This window comes from Plectropomus leopardus, chromosome 17 (genome assembly GCF_026936395.1).
Source record: "Plectropomus leopardus strain MGB_pleo_1.0 chromosome 17, ASM2693639v1, whole genome shotgun sequence".
Lineage (NCBI taxonomy): Eukaryota > Metazoa > Chordata > Actinopteri > Perciformes > Serranidae > Plectropomus > Plectropomus leopardus.
The window spans coordinates 19002896-19026553 of record NC_142192.1 but is presented as its reverse complement, the minus strand read 5'-3'; the positions used below and the strand labels follow the sequence as shown (position 1 = coordinate 19026553).

At 39.2% G+C, this 23658-nt stretch overlaps 2 protein-coding genes across 4 annotated transcripts in view; one reads left to right on the top strand and one right to left on the bottom strand.

The window, feature by feature from the left end:
• Positions 1-594: 594 nt before the first annotated feature.
• Positions 595-6855, bottom strand: gnrhr1 (gonadotropin releasing hormone receptor 1). 3 transcript variants are annotated; one of them, XM_042506809.2, is made up of 4 exons: positions 6649-6855; positions 4407-4947; positions 3018-3219; positions 595-1324 (listed from the first exon to the last, which is right to left on the bottom strand). In XM_042506809.2, the coding sequence occupies exons 2-4, from the start codon at positions 4944-4946 to the stop codon at positions 909-911; spliced, it is 1158 nt and encodes a 385-aa protein (XP_042362743.1). In that variant the 5' UTR covers position 4947; positions 6649-6855; the 3' UTR covers positions 595-908. The 3 variants fall into 3 exon arrangements, 1 of the variants encoding a protein (XP_042362743.1); XR_015779449.1 differs by lacking the exons at positions 3018-3219; positions 4407-4947; positions 6649-6855 and adding an exon at positions 2089-2288 and having other exon boundaries at positions 1185-1324; XR_015779448.1 differs by lacking the exons at positions 3018-3219; positions 4407-4947; positions 6649-6855 and adding an exon at positions 2295-2711 and having other exon boundaries at positions 1186-1324.
• A 7126-nt stretch (positions 6856-13981) lies between these two features.
• The window catches only part of gatad2b (GATA zinc finger domain containing 2B), a 57407-nt gene continuing 47730 nt past the window's right edge, over positions 13982-23658 (top strand). The window contains exon 1 of the mRNA XM_042506021.2: positions 13982-14107. The gene's annotated coding sequence lies outside the window, so the exon portion shown is untranslated. The remainder of the gene's footprint in view (positions 14108-23658) is intronic.

Genomic DNA, 23658 nt, shown 5'->3' with positions numbered 1-23658 from the left:
CAAGGTAACTTGTTGAGTGTGGTCCTTGTCATGGCAAGGAGGGCAGTCTCAGTTGATTTTATTTCCATTCTTTTCCAATCCAAAATCAGATACTCTGGTGTAGAAATAAATGCAACAGGTGGTTTGCAGCATAGCAAATACCTCAATAAATAACACAGCTTAAATGTTTTGATAAGCACCGCAAGGAGGCATGTTTCAACATGCAGGTGATATTTAATAGGATGTGAGTTTTATTTACTCTATTCAGCATTTGTCTGTGAAAATTGTTTGTACAAGATCGGGACTGTTGGGAAGTACATTCAAATGTAACCACATTTCCCTAGTATTGTTAAGGTAGCACTGGTGATCACAAAATCATCAAGCAGGCATTTTCCCTCTTTGTAAAGGGACAAGGACAAACACAAAATATTTTCTTTTAAAGGAGAGAAAACCTCAGATGTGATTTATATAAAACACAAAAATAGTCTGAAAATATTGTTCACCGCATCTGTCATGATATAGAACCAGATGTATCATCACTTTTTAATACTGCAAATTATTCAGAACCCTATTGTAACACACAAGACTTAAATTCTGTCATAGTTCTCAATGATATTAAACTTTATTGAGCATACATTATATAAGATAGATATTTTACATCACACCCATTTGCAATTTGAATAATAATGTTGTTACACACCCATTAAATACATTTTTATAAATAAATTGCACATATGTTGATCATATACTGCATACATAACAACAGGTTATTTCTTGCTGACGGATCACAGTTCCACAGTTTTTATAAAGGACAAGAAAAGTTCTTCCCATAATGTTCTCATGCATGATCATCTAACAGCTAACACCTGCCTTAAGAACATATTGTAACGGTATTTTGTCACAAAACTTATTTCCTGAGTCACCACTGTTTAACCAGGGTTCCCACTGTGCTGGTTTGAGCTCAGATCAGACTCCATCTCCACAGCAGCTCCACCACTTCGGGCAGACAGACGATCCACAGAGCGAGGTGAGGCACTGTTGAATCGGCGACCACGGCAGCATGCCAACACATCAGCGAGGTCAGCCCGGAAAGAAGGCGTGTAGAAACTGTAGATGACTGGGTCACAGCATGTGTTTAGGTTGCCAAAGACAAACAGTATGTGATGCACATACTCAGGTGTGTGCTTGATCATGGCTGGCTGGAACCAGTACCAGATCCCCAGGAGGTAGTAGGGTGTCCAACAGATGACAAAGGAGCTAACAATCACAATTGTCATCTTTAGGGTCTTAATCCGGGCTTTTGGAATCATGTCTGTTCCACTACGTCTGAGGCAGTGCTCACCATCTGCAGAAACACAACATGGAGACAAACTCAAATATAGGATAGCATATGTTCAATAAACATAATCACATGGGCCAGGGATACTCAACTTGCTTTGCTTGGGGACCACTTTTGCAAAATGACAGGAGGCCTAAATGTTTCTAAGATTTAAGGACATTTCTAGGATTTTAGCCCATTTTTAGGATTTTCATTTCTAGGAACTAGAGAGTGGATCACTTTATATTTAATGTGAATTAGAAAATGGTTTTGGGGCCACCCAGCACCCTATTGGGGTCCAGATTTGGCCCACAGGCTGTAAGTTGAGTATCACTGACATAGGTGATAAACTACTTTAGAGCTATAGTAGGTAACTTGTATTTAAAAAATAATAATTTTCCTCAAATTCCATGAAACTGTCACTATATTCACAAAGTAGTACATAAGACGGATAATGCCTGGGGAAAAAATCATTTTTCTCTGCCTCCTCATGGTTCTTATAAGAGCATTTGCAGGTATCGACCGCACATGAATGAATTAAACCATGTGGAGCCGAGGAGTGTCTCTGACACAGCTGTCAATCATGTCAAGCCTGGCTTGTGAACTGCCGTCAAACTGTCAGACTAGGCAATGCTGATTAAATATTAATCAACATTTTGTATAAAACTGGACAAAGACTCTTCTTATAGAATCAAAAGCAGAATAAAGGATCACTAAAGCAGCCAACACAGACATGCAAAGACAACATAAATTCGGCAGTGGCTGCAGCCAAAAGCATACATATTACTTACAGCAAAGTGCTCATTGGGTGGTGCATAAAATCAGCAATTTACTATGTTTTCTTTTTTTTCACCAGTGCTAAGATGCAATGATGTTAGCCTTATTCATTACCCATAATGACATCATCCTTGACATTATTGCATTGTTGTGTGTGCAGTGCACAAACTGCAAGGTCCAGTATCCTGACAAACTGAACTACCTGCTGAGAATAACCTACCATTGTTATGTTCCTAGATTTTGTTGCCGTTTATATCCTGTTTAACTTTGAAAGTCGAGGTCCTCATGTGTCATGTGTTGTTTTACTTCCTGCCATTGTGTGTTTTCCCGCCTTTGAGATTGTCTGTCCTGCCCTGATTAGTTTCACCTGTTCCTTAGCTTTGCTGTCTCCTGTCCCTTGTTTTACCCATGTTGTTAGTCTACTCCAGCTGTGTCTTGTTAGTGTGATTAGTTATTTGTGTATATATACTTGTGTCTTTCCCATTGATCTTCAGTTTGTCTGTCTTCACCTGTGTTCATTGTGTCAGTTCCTGCTCCATTTTCTCTGCCTGTCATTATCTCTGATGGATTGTTGTGTAATCCTATTTTTTGGCCTCTTAAATACACTGCAAAAACACATATTGTATTGGTTGGTCGTTTTGAGTGGTAGCAAAATTTGTCAGAACATCTAAGCAGCTCTAACCTGCAGCTTCCTGTCTGCTGCAGCTGCTCATTTATCTCCTTTTCTTTTGTTCAGTTCTGACACTGTTTTTTCCATGACAGTGTTGCAAAGCACGAAACATAAGATAAAAAAAAACAAAAAACAAAAATACAATAACAATTACTGATTTTGAAAAACACTACAAATTTTAAAGTACATAAAAATAAACTTTAATTCATGAGTGTACATGTAATTTGTTGTCCCCCTAGTCAAACCTCCAAATGTCTTTTGAGAGTCACACACCTTTGCTCTTGTGCATTTGGCCATTGATCTTGGTGAGGATGCGGGTGTAGCAGAAAGTCATGACAAGTAGCGGGAAGACATACAGTGTCACAAAGTGAAACATGTTGTATGCCGTCTCCTGCCAGAGATACTGGAAACTTCCATGGGTTACACACTGAGTGAAGTCCACTCCGTCAGCTTTAATGGCCCGAAAGATGAACAGCTGAGGATGAAGAGAGTGCAAAGAGATGAGGAATGAATTTCATGCAGTCACAGAAAAACACAAGTGCAGTTTGTTTGTATTAAACAAATTACACAAAGATCCACACAATGCATGAGGTCTTTCGACTCCATGTAGTGCAAGTCCGTTGAATGCACATTGTAGTGAACCAATTACACCATGTCAAAAACGTAACACTGAGGCCAACACTTGTTAACAGGTGATGAAGCTACAGTGAGCTGGTTGTTAAATGAGACTTTTCAACATGATGCTGGGGCTGCATCGTTGGTTAGGAATTATCTCGATGGCTTATGGATTTGTGCAATTGATTACACTCAGACTGAACCATTGTGCATTAAATGGTTATTAGTGTCAGAGCTTTGGGTGAACACATGAATAATTGCAGAGATGTCAGAGAAGAGAAACACTTAACAAACAGACCACATCTACTCCAAATAAGGTTCTTTACAACAGCAGTGACACACCCTTCACACATGAGGTGTGCAATAAAGCCTGATGTATCTTATTTATCTGTTCCATATTACGTGCCCAAGATTCAAGCCTCACTGTCCCTCTATGATTTGCAGGCTCTTTTTTTGGGAGTGATGCCTGTTTTCACAGCAAACTTCCTAAACAAATTTAAATGTATGTTACAATGTTTTTTGACGCTGTCTATTTTTTATTTTTTCTTCTTGTATGGAATTGCGGGAAAAAAAGTGAATATTGCAAAATAGTTACAATGCTGTCTTCGAATATGATTGACTGTTACTATAAGCATCCTTGTTTCCCACTGAATTCAAATCTGTCTATGATAGCCTGTAGCCTCTGTCTGTGGATGCCGTGGCATGCATGAAAATGCAGCAAAAGTTTGTCTGTCACACTGGACCTGTCCAAGAGTTTGGGGTTGTTGTTTTTTTTTAACAAATGTTTAGGTAATTTTTGGTATTTTGTACTAATTTAACAATCTACATTTTGAAAGAAATCAAGCAAATTTCCTTAGGTTTCAACGGATTAACAGGTGAAAAAAAATGTGTGTCCAATCTGTTACTGTCTGGTAATCATTAACACGACTAGAATCTAATGTAAGTGGAACTACAAGTCTAATCTGGTGTTAATCACGTGTGCTTAAACTCAGCACCAGCTGATGAAAACGATAATGGCCCTAAAGCTCAGCATGTATCCTACTGTACCTGTGGAGATGCCAGCAGCAGACTCAGAGTCCAGGCCACCAGCAGCATGTGTCTGTTCCTGAGCCCAGCATCGAGAGAATCCAGGGGATGCAGGATGGCCCGATAGCGGTCCAGACTTACCACCACTAGTATGAATGCTGCTGAATGCATGGCAAAGAGCTTCAGGAAACACAGCAGCTTACACATGACATCCCCAGCATACCACTGCACTGTAATATTCCAAATGGCATCCAGGGGCATGACCACAAAAGTCATCACCAGGTCAGCTGATGCCAAACTGGCAATGAGCGGGCGGAGGTGTGCTGCCAGGCGATAGCCTCGCCCCCAGCACACACTGATCAGTACCGACAGGTTACTGCCAGCAGCAAAGACAAACAGCACCAGGGTGGCAGCTACACGGCAGCGGGCAGCCACAGTGAAGGATGGAGCCTCCCAGGGTGGAGGAGAGGGTGGAGCAGACGAGTTCAGCAGGGAGAAGACAGAGACGTTCTGTAAAGGATCTGCAGGTGTGGAAACCCACAGAGACACGTTGTCTGTCATCCTGTAACCGAGGGAGAAAACAATGGCATGAAGCACCATTCTTATTCTGGAAATGACCTGTCAACACGAAACATGTAAGCAGCCTCAGAGGGACAACGCTTCCAACATACTTGTAAATTTTGTCACACAACCCAATTGGCATATGAATTTTTTGCAATTTATGTTTTAGCAAACCATGGATATCTTACATTTGCGTGTCATTATGTAGCAGATAAAGTAAAACTTCCAACTACACTGTGGCTAATGTGGTTTGGGTACAAAAACTAATAGGTTATGGTAAGACTAAGATCTTGTTTGGGCTTTAGAAAACACAATATTGTTGGCACAAACATATTTTTGAGCCATATCCTGGTGGAAAACAGGATGGGATGCTACAAACCAAACATGAGGTAGCTATAAAACACTGGAAACACAGCGATGACACCCTAAAAAAACAACCAATTTTGTTGTTATTTGGTTTCAGACAGTGGTCTGCAACCACATCTTGTCTAAGTGACACAGCATTTTCCATCTTCTCCACCTCCCAGTAACAAAGTGGCTCATATGTTGAGTCATTTTAGAAATGTTGATATGATACATATTAAAGGTACACATTTTACATATTTGTGGTTTACAGAAGTTGGACCAGATAATTGCTTCATTTTCTTGTGTTTTCTGTATTTGCATGTGTTTTATTAAGTTGCAGCACATCCATAAAAAAATATTTTTGCATTATTTAGCTGCAATAGGCAGCAGTAGGCAGCTGTTTTCGGAGAAAAGGCTCTGACAAACCCACTGTACACTCCCTGCTCAGATGTTAACACCAGACAGACACAGTTAGAGGCTAGCTGTGGAGCAGTGAGCAGCTAAACAGACAAATATTTCATTCAGGAGTCGGTGTAGACCAAAAACAACACTTAATAAAGAGGCTGTCCTCTTTTATCTTCACAGTTTAGTGCCAAACTCTCAGTCTAACATATCTAAAACTCTTAGAGTGTACCAATATGTTCAGTTCATGTCTAATATATTTTATGTTTCACTTGAGTTGTTCTTTCACCAGACAATAAAAGTGTAAAGAAAAAAATGCCTATGTCAAATTATTCCAAGGGACAGACATAAGTGGGTCCCTGCCATATTTTGTGTCTTGTCCTTGGCTGAAAAAAACCTGACAACCTCTTGTAAAGGCTATAGACGCTGATGACTGCTTCTGAAAACAAACTGGAGAAATCGCCAAACAACATGCTTTGTAAAGTCATCACAGGTCATGTAAAGTGTAATTTGTAATTAGCCACCACATGCACCTAACTCTGGTCGAGTGTAAGGCGGTGCAGGGGCGTCCTCTGCTGGTGCATCTCTGCATCTCCTCATGTGTCGATGCACCAAAGAACTCAACATAGGCAATGTATGGCTCCTTTAAGCCCGTTCAGACGCACAGGTATTATAATAAAGGTATTCATGTAGATGCAATAAAACTGAACAGAACTCATCTCTTGTCTCCATAATAACGATCTGAGCGGATGCAGTGTCTCCTGCTATCACTTTTTTCACCCCCATATTCTTAGCTCCATATGTTAGACTGCATTACTTCGACACTGGGGGGGACGCGCCCTCATCCCCCACCGACCTGCGCACACTCATGCTGACTTAAACACACTAAATCGTATCTGTTATAACAATATAATACTTTGAGCTTCAAAGACACAAGCAGCAGATGTTTTCCTACCTGCAGATGGATGTGATGAGTCCACTGGTGGTCAGATAGAGAGGAGAGCAGAGCGGAGCTGTCCAACGTGCTGAAGCATCACTTTCCCTGCTCTCTGTCTTCTGGCCGCACACTTTTTCACAATCTCATAAATCAACCAAAATCCAGCCATATCAGTGGGATGTTTTTTTGAAATTATCGCATCCCCCCGCTCGTCCCATCAGCCCCCCTGCACACACACAGTGTTCTACAGTAAATTTCTATACCGCATGAACGAGGAGCCACAAGAATCAATGCCGATTGGTTAATTAGAGCGGGTGACGTGCGAGGTGTTGCAGCGGCAGCCACCTTTGTGACAGCGAGACATCCTGGGGAATTTCCAGTGCATTATGGGCTCTTTGTGCAGGTGCGGAGAGATGATAGGCTCTGCGAGGATCCTGTTTGATTTAATTACAATTTTCACAGTTAATACTAAATATGTTAACGTGTGTGACTGCATGTGTAACATTCTTTACCTGTCTGGTATCATTAACCATGGTTACTGTCATTTAACTATAAGTAATATGTATCTATTTACTTTATAAGAATCCTACCTTATCTAATCCTATCTAGGAATTAATATTATTGTAAGTATTGTGTATAAAGTGTGTGTGTGTGTGTGTGTGTGTGTGTGTGTGTGTGTGTGTGTGTGTGTGCGCGCGCGCGCGCGCATGTGTATGTGTATACATAACCTTATATATGAACACACACACACACAAACACACATACACACACACACACATACATACATATATATATATATATATATATAGTGTGTGTGTGTGTGTGTGCGTGTGTGTCTTACTGTCCAAAATAATCATTACAATGTGTGGGTATATCACAATTATTATAAGCCTATACTACTTACAGTATTACAGTATTCTGCAGGTTATCCTGTTATTAGCTGCTTCCCTGCTTCACTTTTTTGAGGTCTCTGATAGGAAATTGTCTGTATTCAAATAGAAAGAAGATCACAGCAACAACAAGGCCCATATCAAGGTCTTAAACTAAACATAACAAATGGGAGATGAACTTGAGAGCTGTATGCATCAGTATAGATGCTACTGGGTAAAATTAAATGAAGTACCAAGACAGAATACATGGAAATGTTTGTCCTTGTCTGAAAAAAAGATAGTTTCAGAGTGAATATGCCTATAAAATAATCTAATATTTCCCTCAAAGTTCAAGGAAAATGTAAAACAACATCTGACCTGACCTGTGCAGAGATAGATGCTTATAAAATGAATCAGGACACAAACAGAGAGCATTAAGTGAAGACGTTATTAGGTGAGATATCGAAATTGGCATTTTTAGGTGTATTTGGCAAGTGCAAAGGAGAGAAGCCAGAGACTGAAAATATTTAAAGATTATCTCAAGTTCGACTCACTCTCTCTCTCACTATTTTAGATGAACTCAACACTTTTAAGCTCTGCAAACGTGACACAAACCCTGGCCCAGGTAACACCTGCTCACCTGTTGTGCAGAACAGTTAGGTCCCATTTTTATTATATCTTTATCTTGTCACTGAGCCAGCTGAGGGTTCCAAAATTATGGAAACAGTGCATTGTGTTTCCTGTTGCCAAGAACAACCACCAACAGTACTGAATGACTACAGGCCAATTTCCTTGACCTCCTTTGTTGTGAAGTCCTTTGAGAAAATAATAAAACATGAAATCTTGAACAGGACAGTGGTTTGTTTTATTCAAACATCTACTAGCATGGATGGATTACAGAAAGGGCCTGTCAAGAGGCCCAAAGTGTCAGGGCCCCACCTGGCCCTCATCTGTAAAATGTCACTCAAATGTACAAGTATCAACCAGAGAGAGACTCAAAATGACCACAAAGATATTCAAAGAAACTACAAAGACACACAAAACAACAGACACTGACCTTTAAAGAGACACAAAATGACAACAAATATTTGCAAAGGATGAACAAAGAGATGTAGAGCTACTAAAAAAAAGACACAATTATTCCCCAGAAAGACACAAAATTACTGCAAAGAAATGCAAAGGAACTACAAAGAAAAACAAAACTACCAAAAAGACACAAATACACCCAAAAGAGATACAGAATCACCTCAAAGAGATACAAAATGACAGAAAAATAAGACACAAATTTACCCCAAAGAGATACAAATTGACCTTTCAAGAGACACAAAACAACTGTAAAGAGAAAGAAAATGACCACAGAGACACAAATATACCCAAAAGATATACAAAATTACTCAAAAACACAAAATGAGAATATGCAAAGGAAGAAAAAAGAGATGCAGAATGACAAAAAAAAGACACAAATATACCCCAGACACACAAAATGACTACAAAGAGATGCAAAGGAACTACAAGGAGACACAAAACAACTACAAATAGCAACAAAATTACCAAAGAGGCACAGATTTACCCAAAAGAGACAGAAAATCTGAGAAACAAATTGGCCTTTAATGACACACAAAACAACAACAAAGATATGAAAAGGAAGTAAAAATAGAGCCAGAGCAACTGAAAAATGAAATAAGTATATCCCTGAGAGACACAAATGGTTTTAAAGATTCACAAAATGACTACAAATAGATGCAAAGGAATTACGAAGAGACACAAAATGGCCAAAAATACACAAATCTAGGACACAACATGATGTTAAAGAGACACTAAATCAAACCAATTAGCTCAGGTTTTAATGGGTTAGATGTAGATCCAAGCTTCAAGGGGTAAATGGCTTGTAGGAGAGGTCAACAATGACTTTTCTATAATAAGGAAACTCTGTGTCATGCTGGCATGTTCTGATGGCTCGCCTCTACAAGTCCTACAATTAATCAGTTTTTACATTTTCCCTCATCTGCTGTTAAGCCTTACTGAGTACCAAATCCAAAAATGCATTGGCTAAAATAGTGAATACAAGCAGCAGGTATCCAGCAGAGTGGCTTGTCTGTTCTGTATGAAAGTCAGATGGTGAAAAATTCCATCCAGTCTGACAGCACCCGCCCTCTTTATAAATCATCCCAACCCCCTGACATCCGTTTCAGATTTCCCTTCAATCAAGACAGACAAAAACACCTATTCATCCCCACAGCCACTCCCCTTCTAAAAGAAAAACAGAGGAGTATACGCCCACTTGTAGAATGATGCTCATATTGATCTCTGATTATGCTGTTTACGATTCTGATGATGTATTTTGATCTTGATTATAATGTTTTGCAGGTCACATGTTTGTGTAGGGGAGTGGCAGGATAGTCATGATGTATTGTTAATATTGCTGTTTGGATGATTATGCTTGTTCACTGATGAAGTGCTGCAAAAAAAACCTGTCCTCAACAGGCACTTTTATCGGAAACCTCAGTCCAAATGAAAAGGTAAAAACAAGTAAAAACACAACTGAAGCACTGTCAAACATGCCAAATTAGCAGGCAGCCATATAACCCTAACTCTCTCTAACAAGGGTGACAGTCTATCAAGTCTGCAGTTGGAAATGTTATTGAATTGTTAATAAATTGATTTTTAGTTTTAGTTATTCCAGTGGAGCAGTCTATCTGATGAAACATTTGTTCTACTAGAGAAATCTAAACAGGAGCCGAAGGGAATTTTTTTTTAAAACCTGGCAATTCAAAAGTTCTTATTGATTGTTTATTACTGATCTGTACAGCATCAGATTTATTAACCATTTATTAAGTCATTATTAACACCTAAAGGGCCAGTATTCTGATCCACTGTGTGGAATCACCGGGAAGGGTCTACAAGGTAATAAACTCTACAGGCTTTTAAATATGGACACCAAAAATTGATAAACAGAGTGTTAGAGCTGCTTGATAGAATGTAATTGTCTTACTATTTCATTGTTTGTTTGTAATATATTGGATTTGCAGTAAAAGCAGCACTTATACTGAGTGGATTATTCTAATATCTTTTTATAAATGAGTTTAATTAACATTACTGATTATCAATATTATTGATTACTGATCCATAACATAAAAACAATATGACTAAATACATAAATATATGAACAATAACATCACAGTTCACACTGTATAATAACAATGATAATAATAATAAGCAAAAGCAATAACTGGATACATAATAAGAAATACAACAACAGAAAGCCAAAAAGTTCTACTGAGCACAAGTGCGACAAACTAAGGTAGAGTCAGCATAAAATTAAAACAAAAGGACAAATGATGCAAGATGATGCAAAATGTCTGGAAGAAATAATACACATAAAAAAAGACCAAAAACAACAAAAGCAACAATGGAAAATGAAGTGAAATAAATAAAACATAAATAAGTGGAGTAAGTAAAAATAAATAAAAAGATGTAGACCTACTGTAAGTGAAGTTAGAAACCTGTGAGGCCACTAGAGGGCTCAGTCTCCATGGTTAGTCAACATGAACAGCTGTTACCAGCAACATCCAACTTCATTCATTGTCTGCAGCCTGAGACCCAGGTTATTAAAAATGTGCATCACAGCATGGTCTGATCGTGCAGATGACAATGTTTTACCTGCAGGTTACACTGTGGTTTTGATAGACAGTGAACAACTTGGCATGCATAGAAATATTATAATAGGTTACTGTACCGGTGACCTACAGTGTGCTGCATGCCAGAACTGAAGCTGGAAAGCAAAGGGATCACCTATAATGAAAAAACGGTGGTGCTTCAAACAAAATCGGATGTGGGGTATATCCTGTCCAATCCCTTAAATAGACATAGGAGATAGATAATTCCATTGTCAACATGCAAAGTAGGTCAGCAAGTCCACCGACATGATGCTCTCTATTGTCTCTTCACGTGTCTATGTAACGCAAAAGTAAAAATGGCAATTCAGTTTTCATCTTTTAAACGCCTCGATTCGTTAGGCTACTCTTAATCTTGTCACTGACTGTTTATGAACGTCGAGCAAAGCCAAGTTGTTTACATCCTTCCACTGTCTATATGCTTACACGGATTAGAGCAGGATAACGCACTGCAATATCTTTGTTACGGTAAAACACGGAGTTGTACACAGTTGATCACATTCCTCTCCTGTCCCTGCTAATGTTTTTGGCACATTTTAAGTGCGATGACGCTGCAGGCTGAAGAGTTCTCTTTATCAGAGCATTTGGTGCACAGAGAGCAGACAGCAGCCTACAGAGAGTGCAGTCGTATTGATAGGAGTAATGACGTTTCTTATCTGCTATCCGCACTGCTGTCACAGCTATGTTTGCCCCGTCTTGGGTCTTTGTCATGCACATGACGACGCTGAAGTTGGCTTTCGATTCGTAGCTTCCGATTGGGCAGGAAGATTTCGTCCTCACAGTAGGATCTTCCCTTTTTTGCGTTACCACAAATAGAATAAAGGTTTCACAGATCTGAAACAATGTGCAAAATAATATTTATCCTCTCTGCGTTAATCTAGTCCAGATTTGATTTGTCAAAGTATAGTGTTTTTTGATAGAGACCTAGTCTAATGTGGTCTACTTTTGAAAAATGCAGTTAATTTTTTGGTGTTCTTGCATTTTTACAAATAGCATGAAGGTTTTACTAATTTAAAAACAATGTTTTCAATAACCTTTAGCCTCTTTGGGATGATCCAGATTAGACCTGTTGTGTATGAAGTAATGAAATCTACCCTTTTGATGTTTTCACAAATAGAATAAAGGTTTCACAAATCGGAAAATGTGTTTTTATCAACCTTGAGCACCTCTGGGATAATCTAGTCCAGGTTTGAACTGTCAAAGTGTATTGTTTTTTTTTTTCTTATTTGGTCAACATGTGAAAAAAAGCAGTGAAATCCTCCTTTTTTATTTTCATAAGATTTCACAAATTTGAAACTGTCTTTTAAATAATACTTAGCCTCTCTAATCTAGTCCAGATTTGACCAGTCTAGGTATTGTGGTTTTTAACAGAGACCTGGTACAATGTGGTCTACTTTTAAAAAATGCCATGAAATCTTCCTTTTCTTGCCTTATAACAAATACAATACAGGTTTCACATATCTGAAACTGTGTTTTAATCGACCTTGAATCTCCCTGGGATAATCTAACCCAGGTTTGACCTGTGTAAGCAAAGTTTTTTTTTCCTAATGTCGTCAACATATGAAAATGTGAAAATTTGGCGTTTTCACGAATAGAATAAAGGTTTTATAAATGTCAAAGTGCGTTTCAGACAGACTTGAGGCTTCATCTTAAATGTTAAACATATATATATATATAAGGTTAAAACCTCACTCTTAACCCAGGGGTGTCAAACTTATTTTAGTTCAGCTGCTGAATACAGCGCAATTTGATGTCAAGTGTGCTAGACTAGTAAAACCAACAGATATTTTACAGCTTAACAAATTTTGATACAACAAAATTGCTTGAATTTCAGTAAGAGTGGGGCTTGGGAGGTTTTGAACTCACCTGTTTCAGTTGTTGACAGGAATTATGGAGTGATTTTTTAAAAATTTTTTAGTTGCAACTTGATTTTCAGATTTGAAGTCATGTCAAAATGTAAATGTGTGACTTTTACACTTCTATTTTGGAATATTTCTAAGTGTATAGCCTAAAATTAAAAAAAAAAAAATGTGTCTGTGGCTATTAAGTCTGAAATGTCCTTGTACAAGTCATTATCAGGATTAGCCTATGTTTTTTTTATTTTCAGCAACCCAAAGTCAAAGACTAAATACGTTTTCCTCACAGGTTTGTAGTATGTATTTTTTCAGTTGTCTGCGATGAAAAGTCGCCTGGGCTCTAAATAGTTATGACTTTTCTGAAATTCCACATTTGGCAAAGTAGCTAATCCAGGACCCTTTGGGAGGCCGGTTCTGGCCCGCCGGTCGCATGTTTGACAGCACTGCTTAACTGCTGAATCGGAAGCTAACTTCAGCTTCGTGCGCACCTGCGTGCATAGAAACCCGCTGGTAACCCGGTATAACATCAAAACTGGTCTCCAGTAATAATGTAACAACCACGTTTATCTCGTTGCCTGACTCCAGTCAAAGAAAATGGTGAATCCATGTCAACGAATTAATGTAACGCATAAAACGACTCGATTACTTTGATGAATGTAAACGTACACATTGTTTCTTTAGCCCCATTGGAGTTAACATGGCTCTCCATCCAGACACAGACAACAACACTACTACCAACCAATCAGCTCTCTCTGTGTGTCCGCCGCGGAAATAAATGACCAATCAGCTGCCTGAGTGCTCCCAGTGACAACGGCCAGAGAACCAATCAGCTATCTGTCTGGATCTGCTAGGGAAACCAACAGCCAATCAGCAGTCTGTCTGGGCTCCACGGAGTGACCGCCTGGCCAATCAGCGCTCTGTCTGGCTGCACCGAGGGGGTGAGCGTCTGCCGAGGCCCAATCAGCGGCTCAGTGCTGCCTGCCGGTGCCGGGGACTGGTGGTGAGGAGCCGCTGCAGCGCGTCAGGACCGGACCGTGAACCCGGAGACGGTACACACTGAGGCGAAAAGGAGACACAGGTGAGTCCGAGGCTGTGAGCGGGGCCTGGCTCCGACGGGAGATTGTTTTGAAATGGCAGCGGCGGGATTCATGTCGGTTAGTTGTTGTGTCGTTTTGCTACCGGTGGATACGCTGATAGACAATAGAGCGGCTTTGCTTTGCTATTTATTGATGCGGGCTGACATGTTGGCGACCAGTAGCCGTCGCCTCGGAACTGTTAATTTACATTTAAAGGTCTGAAGTCACGGCTGAAACATTACTGGGTGTCTTAATACTCCCTGTGTGTTAATGTTTTGATAATAACCGAGCTGTTAGCGACGATATTGCGATTACATTGTGATGGAAACGTTGTGCGGAATGCCTCCAATCCGTTTCATTGTTTGATCCAGAGTCTCTAGGGGTTAACTCAGACTGGAGAAAGCAGAGCCAAGGTCCTCCAAATACTTGTTAACGCTCGTTTAAAGAGCACCGGGATTAGATGAGACGTTAGGACGGTTTTATTGGAGCAAAGCTGTGTGAAGTGGTGGATTAAAAGGCGCCAGGAGGAGGCCGGGGTCGCTGATGGCTCTCAGCAATTAGGTAGAAAAATTTCGAAATGCATCAGCCATTTACGTAGACACTCAACTGGCTCCATATGCACCTAAATGGCTGCCTGGCGCCTGACAGCAGAACCAACATTTTACTGTAAGGGCAAGGCTTTATACGGGCCGAGCGGCTGGTTGTTTCCTGAGCGGCGGATTAACGGAGGTAGATGTCTAGATGACGTTAGAGACCAAACGAGGATCAATATTTAATGTGTGCTGCCTATTATTCTGCAGTATACAGGACCTCATTTCGTGTCTGTTGACCAGAATTGGTCTCTCCCCTGTTGCTGCACTGCTCCTCAAGATTTACATGAGTCACATGCAGATGGATTCCCATCACTGCCTTTGTGATTGTATTGTTTAAATCCAAATGTGCAGTATTTGAGATGGTTAAATGAGACGAATAGGAAAATAATGTTAATGTTACCATCCTCCACTACAAAAAGACATTTGTTTAAGTTTAAATTAAGATGTAGTTTTGTCGTTCACACAGGCTTTGGCAATAAAAAACTTTTTGTCCCAGGAAAACTGTCCGTCGAAGTATAAGGTTGTCAGACAGCAAGAAAGTGGTTGTCATTGCTTCATCACTTATTGTCATGAAACCTTCAACCATTTCACTCTCCTCAGCAACTGTCTTTGTGATCGTATTGTTAAATGTGCAGTATTGAGATGCTTATTGGCAAATAATGTTAATGTTACCTTCCTACACTATAAAAATACACTTGCAGGAGTTCAGTTTAACTTTAGATATAGTGTAGTTTTGTTGTTCACACCAGCTTTGGCAATAAAAAACTTCTTGTCCCAGAAAAACTGTCTGTGAACGTATAAAGTTGACAGACAGCAGGAAACAGGTTGTCATTCAGAATATGATGTTAGAAAAAGTTAAATTATTGTATTAGTCCGACCAAAATGGGACTTTTAGAATACACGCAAACAGGTTAGTCTTACTGAAATAGTACTAAGTAGAAATTTGTGAAGTCAGACTAACACACCTAGATAATGTGGTTGCGGGGGTCAGGTTACTCTTCAATGTGTATACCTCAGTCAGACATAAACTGGCCTGCATATTTTTATGAGTCACATGCAGATGGATTCACATGGGACTGGTATAACTTCTCTTTGTGACTGTATTGTCTAAATTCAAATATGTGTAGTATTCGTTTCTTTATTTTCCCCCTTTGTTCTGTCTCTCTCTTCTTGAATACCAGCTTTCTGAGGTTATGTTTGAATAGTTTGAATCTGATTTGTTTGAAAAAGGCTGGCCACGTAGGTTCAGATAAAAAATTGGGGTCCTTGAAAAGTCATAGAAAAGCTTTGAAACAAGAACAGAGCATTAAAACAGTTGCTGTACTTAATAAAAACTTGTTGATGTGATAAATGAAGTCTTAACAAAGTCACTAGGTTTATACTTCAAAATAAAGTGGTTTTTTTTTATAAACACATTCGTGAGTCACTTGCTGTCCATTCAGAATGGACGACCCACTATTGGACCACGACCCACCAGTTGGGAACCACTGGACTAACACATGTAGATAATGCGGTTGGGGGTCGATTCACTCTTTCGTTTATACGCCTCAACTGGACCTTTTTGCTTGTATACTGGGACAAGGACAGTAAAATCAAGATATAACTGTAGCTTGACTTGACTGTGCATGTAAATGTACTGAGTGTATCACTTTAAACCAGCTGTTTGTTTATAGTCCCCATCTCCTCTCTGGTGCTATTTGTATAACACCTTCCCCACAACAAAGTACTCCATCATTAAATTTAGGACATCACTTCACAATTTTTTGTCTGCAAAGTAAAGTAGCCCCACAGCCTTTGGTTCTGAGATAAAAGTTGGCAGACCTTGATACACTCAGCCCCTCCACTCACATAGTGATAGTGGGTCTGTATGAATGAAAGGTCCCTGCTGTTGAAGAGTGTGAATGAACTGTAGTATTCTCAATGATGGAGTCCTTCCTCTTCCTATTTCCAACTCTGAGTCCCATGGCAGCCCCAGTAGCATACAGATGAAGACTGCCATACTGTTATGACAGGTTTCTGAAGTACCTTCAGGGTATTGGTGTATTCAGGGTTATGGTGTAGTTTCTGATGATATCAGTACAATTATAGTTCGATCTTTTTTAAAAAATAATTTAGCTTGTCCTCAATGAAACAATGCAGATATTGTAGTTTGTAACATATGTACCTGGACCTACTTTTTTGTTGCCACAACACTGTTTCCCACTTTGGCTTTGGAACCATTACTTTTTAGTAAAGCTGATACAGCTATTGAAAACTGTAATAGTAAATAAGCCAGTATTAAGATAACATAAACATTTTTATGAGGAATATGTTTGATTTATTAAATTAATTAATTGTATTTAATTATCACAGAATTTTATTATAGAATTTCAAAGAAAGAATATGTATTTAAGAGGATGTTTTGCAGATGAATGCAGGCAAAGGTAGGGCTGTCCCTTGAAAGTCGGGAGATTTGAATCATCAGTTGGAGATCCCTCAGTTGACTGAGACTGCTTAAAGTCGAGCAATCGTTTCTGCTTGTGAGTGTGCTCTTCAGTGTACTTTTGGGAACATTTTGGTCCCCAAACTTTGCTGCGGAGTGAGCGCTCTTGATTTTCACACCGCTCTTTGGTACAGGGAGTTGTGGACACGATGCAACTGCTTGGGGGAAGAGAGGCTTTGCACCGAAGGCTCTGAGATAATATAGTCTTTACTCTCCAGACTGTTGCACATGGAAGGACTTAAAGTAGCTGCAAAACTTTTCTGTTGAACAATAAATGATTACACAAACAACAATGGTAGTTAAAGTTTCAAGAGAAAAATATCCTTAAAGGAATACTTCAGAATGACCATTTTTACATTAATTACTTGTTCCATAATTCATATGAAAATGGCATGCCTCCAAAGTGAACAAAGAATCCAAAATTTACATATTTATCCTGTCATATGCTCAGTGCTTCTCAAACACATGGATTTTCTTTAAAACATGACCTAAAACACGTCAGTACAGTCTCATGCATGGCCAAGTAGCGTGCCTCAAAGTGCGAAAGTGTTTTAAATTGTAAGGTTTTGGCAAAAGTGCATGTGTTTGGGAAGTACTGATCATACAACTGGATTAATGAGACTTGGACTGGAAAAATTGTGTTCGAGTTTGTAAATGGAAGTTTTGATATAGTTCTGCTGTTGTTAAACACGGTCCCTGCTTACTTCAATAAATGAATAATGTTGGCCTTTTTGGATTCTCCTCCCAGCGTGGTGGAAAACACTTTCACACACAGAAAAGTGGCACAATGTGTTGACAGATTGACAGAGTATGGACGGTTCCCCAGCTATCCATGTAGCCATTACACTGGGTAGACTGGTGATAAAGCCTATGTGTTCTTTACAAGAAATGGTTTGTGATGGTGAAGTCTCACAGATCTGGCTGTACGATGTAAGATAAAGAGGTGTAGGAGGCATGAAGCAAGTTATTGCATTGGATTTTGAAAGTCAGTATAATCGTGGGAGCAAGCGTGCATCTGTTTTGCGCATTACAAATTTGCTAGTACATTTGTAAAATGGTCAGAGTGGACATCACATCAGTATGCTTAAAACCAAGTGCTTGTCAGATCATCAAACAGCATCTGGGACGTCCTTTCCAAGGTCAGAAACTGACAGTCACGCACTCCTTTGCAGTGATTTGCAAGCTGCGTGGACGTGTGAAAGTAGGTGAGGTTTGAACTTTTTTTTTTTCATTCTTCACACAACTAGAACCTATTTCTGTCACTTTTCGTGTAAACAAGCGAGAGCAACACTATGAATGACTTCGAGGAGGGACTGGGATGTGCTACTTTCCCTGTGTGTACTATTCATAATGTTGTTACTACAGAGACACACAAAAGACACAGTTGTTGGAGAGAGATTGGAGACACAGCGGGGTCCAGCCAGGTGGAGGCTATGACTGCAGGCATTTAGAAAACATTTTAGACATGTCAAGGTTAAATGACATGTTTTGCAACCTAGTTCGTTTCAAGCGTTCGGAACTCTTAAATTTCTCCAATGTTGACCGTTGTGAATTGGCCGGTGTTTAGGTGGCTGCAGCCCAAAAGAAGAAGAGTTAAGTGTTCCAAAAGCAGAACCTGAATCTTGCCAAGCAGAGAAATTCAAGCTCCATAGAGCCAAGATCTCGCTGGCTGGTTTGGTGTATGATTTTTGTTGATTGTTTCTTAAAACTAAATGGTGGCAAATAAAAATGCAAAGCACTGAATGAAAGAATCTTCAGCTCTATCTGTGAGAATTTTATATGTTTCGCCAGTGTGTGCATGCGTCTGTGCTTGACGCAAGCAAGCGTGCTTGATGTTAAAACATTTGCTTCAGACTTTGGGTCAAGTATTGGGTTTAAAAAATGTATTTAAGGGCTGCATGATGTATCCTTTCAGCATTGTTATTGCAATAGTCACATTGCAGGATGTGCGATGTCAAGTATGCAAAAAAAAAAAAATCTCAAGCATGTCATGCTACAACTTTTATGCTCAAGGCTTAAAAGGCATTGAATTCATTAATCTAATAATAAGGCCTTAATTGGTATTAAATTGACTTAAATCAGTCTTTAAAAAGTCTTAAAATGCTCAGACATGGGAAGTAGATTTAAAATAATAATAAGTAAATTTTATGAAGTGTTTATTTCTGACATTGCATTGTAAAATCTCAAAATAAATGGTAGCAACCATTTTTTATTAAACATTTTTTAAAAATTCAGTTTCTTAAACTCATCATGATGGAAATCAAAGCAGTGCAATCTCACACGCAGATTAAGAAGCACAGAACTGGCCAGAAAACCATCCAGAAATGCCAGATATTTCCCACTTCTGTTGGTGAACCAAATAGTTATATAATATGGTATATGTGGCGTTTGTCCCAGGACGTGAGACTGCCCTGGGTGTGTCAAAAAGTGCCCAAATAGGTCGGTGTTGTGTTGAAATGCGTTTCCTCATCAAATAGTGTTTCCCTTGTATCAATGTGTAGTGTCTCCCTTGTTGGTAAAGGTCAGGGCTAAGGGTTTAGGTTAGGTTTCCATTGGTGGAAACACATATTGACGAAGAAAAAATGAATAAGGGGTCCCTTTATTTTAGGGTAAGCAGCATGCATTATTAATATGACATGTTAGAACACTGACTTTAACCTGGATTGAAAGAAGAGTATTGAGTGCCCCAGGGATGACGGTTCTCTGCAGGCCAACCTGGGAGCTAACGTCGCCCTGGTTCCCTTCGGGTTTTAGGACTCCTGGGGTTCTTCTCAATGGTGCTTAGGTGAGACAATTAGTGTATTAAACTGCCAAAATCTTCAGATCAACAAGTCATTTTTCAGCCTGTATTATTTTTAATTTTATTTCTATGCAGATTCACTCCTTAACAAAATCACACCAGTAATTATAGAATGATAAATCATTTCCGGATTGAGCATTCAATTCATTTGGTGAAATTCATGTATTTTATTCGTATTGCAACATAAATTGCGGGGGGAAAAAAAGAACACAATGTTAGGTTTCTTCCATCATGCAGCACCATCATTGGCTGTCAGGTCCAGGAACACACCATAAAGTGTGTCATTTACTTTGGTTGCATGTTGGAAGTTTGACATTCATTCAAACTGTATTAAGTACATGACACATGCGTGTCGTCATCTAACAAGCTGGCTCTTTATTGTTCCATCATGCTGCATTCAAAAGTTATGAGATGATGACTTGCTTCAACTTGCCGATGGAGAAGTGCCACAAAATGTTACCTAATGTTACCCTACCTTCATGCAGACCAGTTGTCTGAGGAGGTGATAGTTGATAATGGTGTTAAATGAAGCCACAGAAAGCTGCTGCAGGTTCATGATAAAATATGCATAGCACTATACTGTGTTTGAAGTGCTGTTAGTTGTGTTTCCTCTCAACCTTTATAGTCCTGTTTCACAGCAGATATTTTCACTTGTCATAGTAGGAACAGCACAGGTGTTACTAATAACATGAATGATGGCTTCGCTCTAGACTCTTTAGCTGCTCCATATGTTCACCAGCTAGTTACTACCCTGTCTGCAGTTTGAAGCTGAGCAGGTACAGTAAAGTTTTTAAAGCTTGTAGCTGGAAACAGAAGGTTTGGGCAGTACAATCAGAACAACTAGGTAGAAGAGGCTGAAATACTATTAATGACACCTTTCCCATTACACTCATTAATCCACTGCTAATCTAAAAATATCGACTAATGCGTCTTAAAGTACTCTTCAAACGTCAAGTGTTTAGTGTAGGAATGTGAAAAATGATTTTGGCACCGCAGGATGTACATTGAAGGTTGGAAATATTTGTTTAGCGTAATATATATTTAGCGTTGTGTCTGCAATTTTATTAACCCAACCTCACCTGCCTGTTTTTTGCAGGTACAAATGGCCTGTCCTCGACTGCGTGATAAAGTTACTGTCACTGAAGTTAGTGTGGTCATTTCCCATGTCCGTCTGTAGAGCCCTACCACTGCACATTCAGAGTGGACTGAGTGTTTCTATAGTAGCAACTCCAACAAAGTTTGCATTTCAAGATTGCATCGCAACTTATAGTTTTTAATCAGAACCCTCAGTATCTGGAAGCTAGAAAACAAAGTGCTCCAAAGTCAGCGGGCTGTATTGTGTTGTACACATTTAATCAACATTGCATTTCTTCTGCTTCTACGAAGTATAAGTTTTGGATAGGAATCAGTAATGGCAGATACCCGATATTAAAGGGCTTTGATCAGGGCCTCTACGTGATGGATAGTTTTCTTTTAATTCTTAATTACTATTTTTTTTTACTTTATGCACCTGATTAACATGTGATTATGTGGGAATGTATGGAATTACACACTTATTACTATAATATTTAAAAAGTTTTGTTGTGTGTCTGCTCTTAAGACCTGCTGCGTCACAGTTGGATCTCTTGCAAAGAGCGCAGAGGAGTCTGTCTGCATTGCTTTGTGTTTGAGATCAGACAAATCTGCATTATAAGCTCTTAATTAAAAAAAAACATGTTTTGAGTGGGTATGGGTAATACCTGTAACGTGGCATTAGTTGATGTCTGTGATATTTAATGAATTGGTATAGCAGGAAGTGTTGTGTTCTTACTGTAGTATAGTGAAAAGGGGACTGGGGGAAATGTTTGCTGTTTCATTATTCTCAGAGTCGGTTGTAGAAATGGCCCAGCAGTCAGTGACAGTGCAGCTGTGACTAATCCAGCCAGTGAATAAGCAGTGTGCAGATCATTGCTGCATTGCTGTGCTGCATTTAGCCAGGTGCTGCACAAGGTCACCCCAGTCAACTTGTCTGAATGCAATCGTCCCAATGCTCCCTGCACACAGCTGGGATCAGGGCTCTTCTGCAGTGATACCTGATGGAATCTTTACAAATGAGTATTTTCTTGTGATGGAGAAACATGGATGATGTCCTTATGAAAGATGTTTTTGATTAGTTCTATAATACTAAGATGTGATTCTTAGTATACAATTGATGTTCTTTTCTGCACACTGAATGAAGTCATACATGTGCACAGAAATGCTTAGTGTTTTTAGAAGAGGAGCATGAGCCATACATAGAATGCATTTAAATATAAGGAAGTGTTTGAAAAGGCATTTCTCATGCATTGCAACTTTATTTTGCCCCTACCTAAAATAAGCATGCATGTGCTATTTCGATACATGTACTAGTAAATCATATTGGTTTTAAATAGGTTACAGAGCAGAACTATTTTAAATGATGGAGACAAGCAGGTGCATGTCAGGGAAAAGAAATTAATATTCTTTTTTGCCCAAAAATTCATAGTTTGCTTTTCTTGAACTAATAAATTGTGCACACCAGTAAGCTGACTCATGTTGTCAAATAATTTTTTAATTCTTAAAGTGCGCCCGAATGTCAGCAGAAACTGAAGTTGGAGATTGTTGTGGCTTCTCTGGTCAGTTGAGGAGGATCTGGTTAACTAGCAGTTGTTTGTTGGTCCTAAGGTAGCTTCAGACACCAGCACCAAGCAATAAAAGTGTTCAAAGTTGGCGTTGAATTTCCACTGGGTTGGCATTGGGCTCCCACGGTCTTGAAATCACTGAAAAAGTGAAAATGAAAAACAGTTTTCCAGGTCTGGCAATGGCTTGGAATTAACAAAATGTTTTGAAAAAAACTGGAATAGTCATTTTTATGGCTATTGTGTAAAATATGTTCATAATAATCCCAAAACATGCCTAACATTACACATAATATGCTTTTTGTATTACTTATTTCAAATCTAGTGCTGTTCAACTGTTACAAGTACCACATAATGCACATAGACCAGACCAGCACAATTGCCAAGGCTTCAGTCCCTTTTGGGAGAAAGAAATGTGCTGCCACATAGGACAAGAAACAGGAAAATGGCGAAAAGGCGGTGATGTAGCAGGTTAACCGAGGCTTTAGGCTAAGATTTGAGGCATATAAGATGTGTGAATAGTCATTATCAGTGTACGGGGTTTACACATTCATTTATTTGTGGTGGCCCACCACAATTAAAACAACTGCAGCCACAAATAGATTTCCGTTTTTGGAGCCGGACTCTTCATCAGGGGTGCTGTTGAAATATGTATACCATTCAGTTATTCATCAGTGCACTCTGGGCACAGACACAGACAGAGCAGCAGACCGCCTGGTACAGTTGAAAGAGAAACTTAACTGTTAGTTCTGCTGTGTCTAAAAGTTTGCTTTTACTCACAGCAGCTTCTCCTCATAATAACTCATAAAGAGCTCTGCCCGTGCTGCATTAATGGTCCCGTAAAAAACCCTCAGAATTTACAGATGAGACACAGAATGATACAAAGAGACTCACACACTTTTAAATACAAAAACAAAACAAAACAAAACAAAAAAACACAAAACCTGACCTTGGAAACATTAGCCTACAAAGCAATCTCACCACAAGGACCAGTTGGTAAGTGAGCAGGATTTTTTGATCATATCACATGATCTTCAGCTGA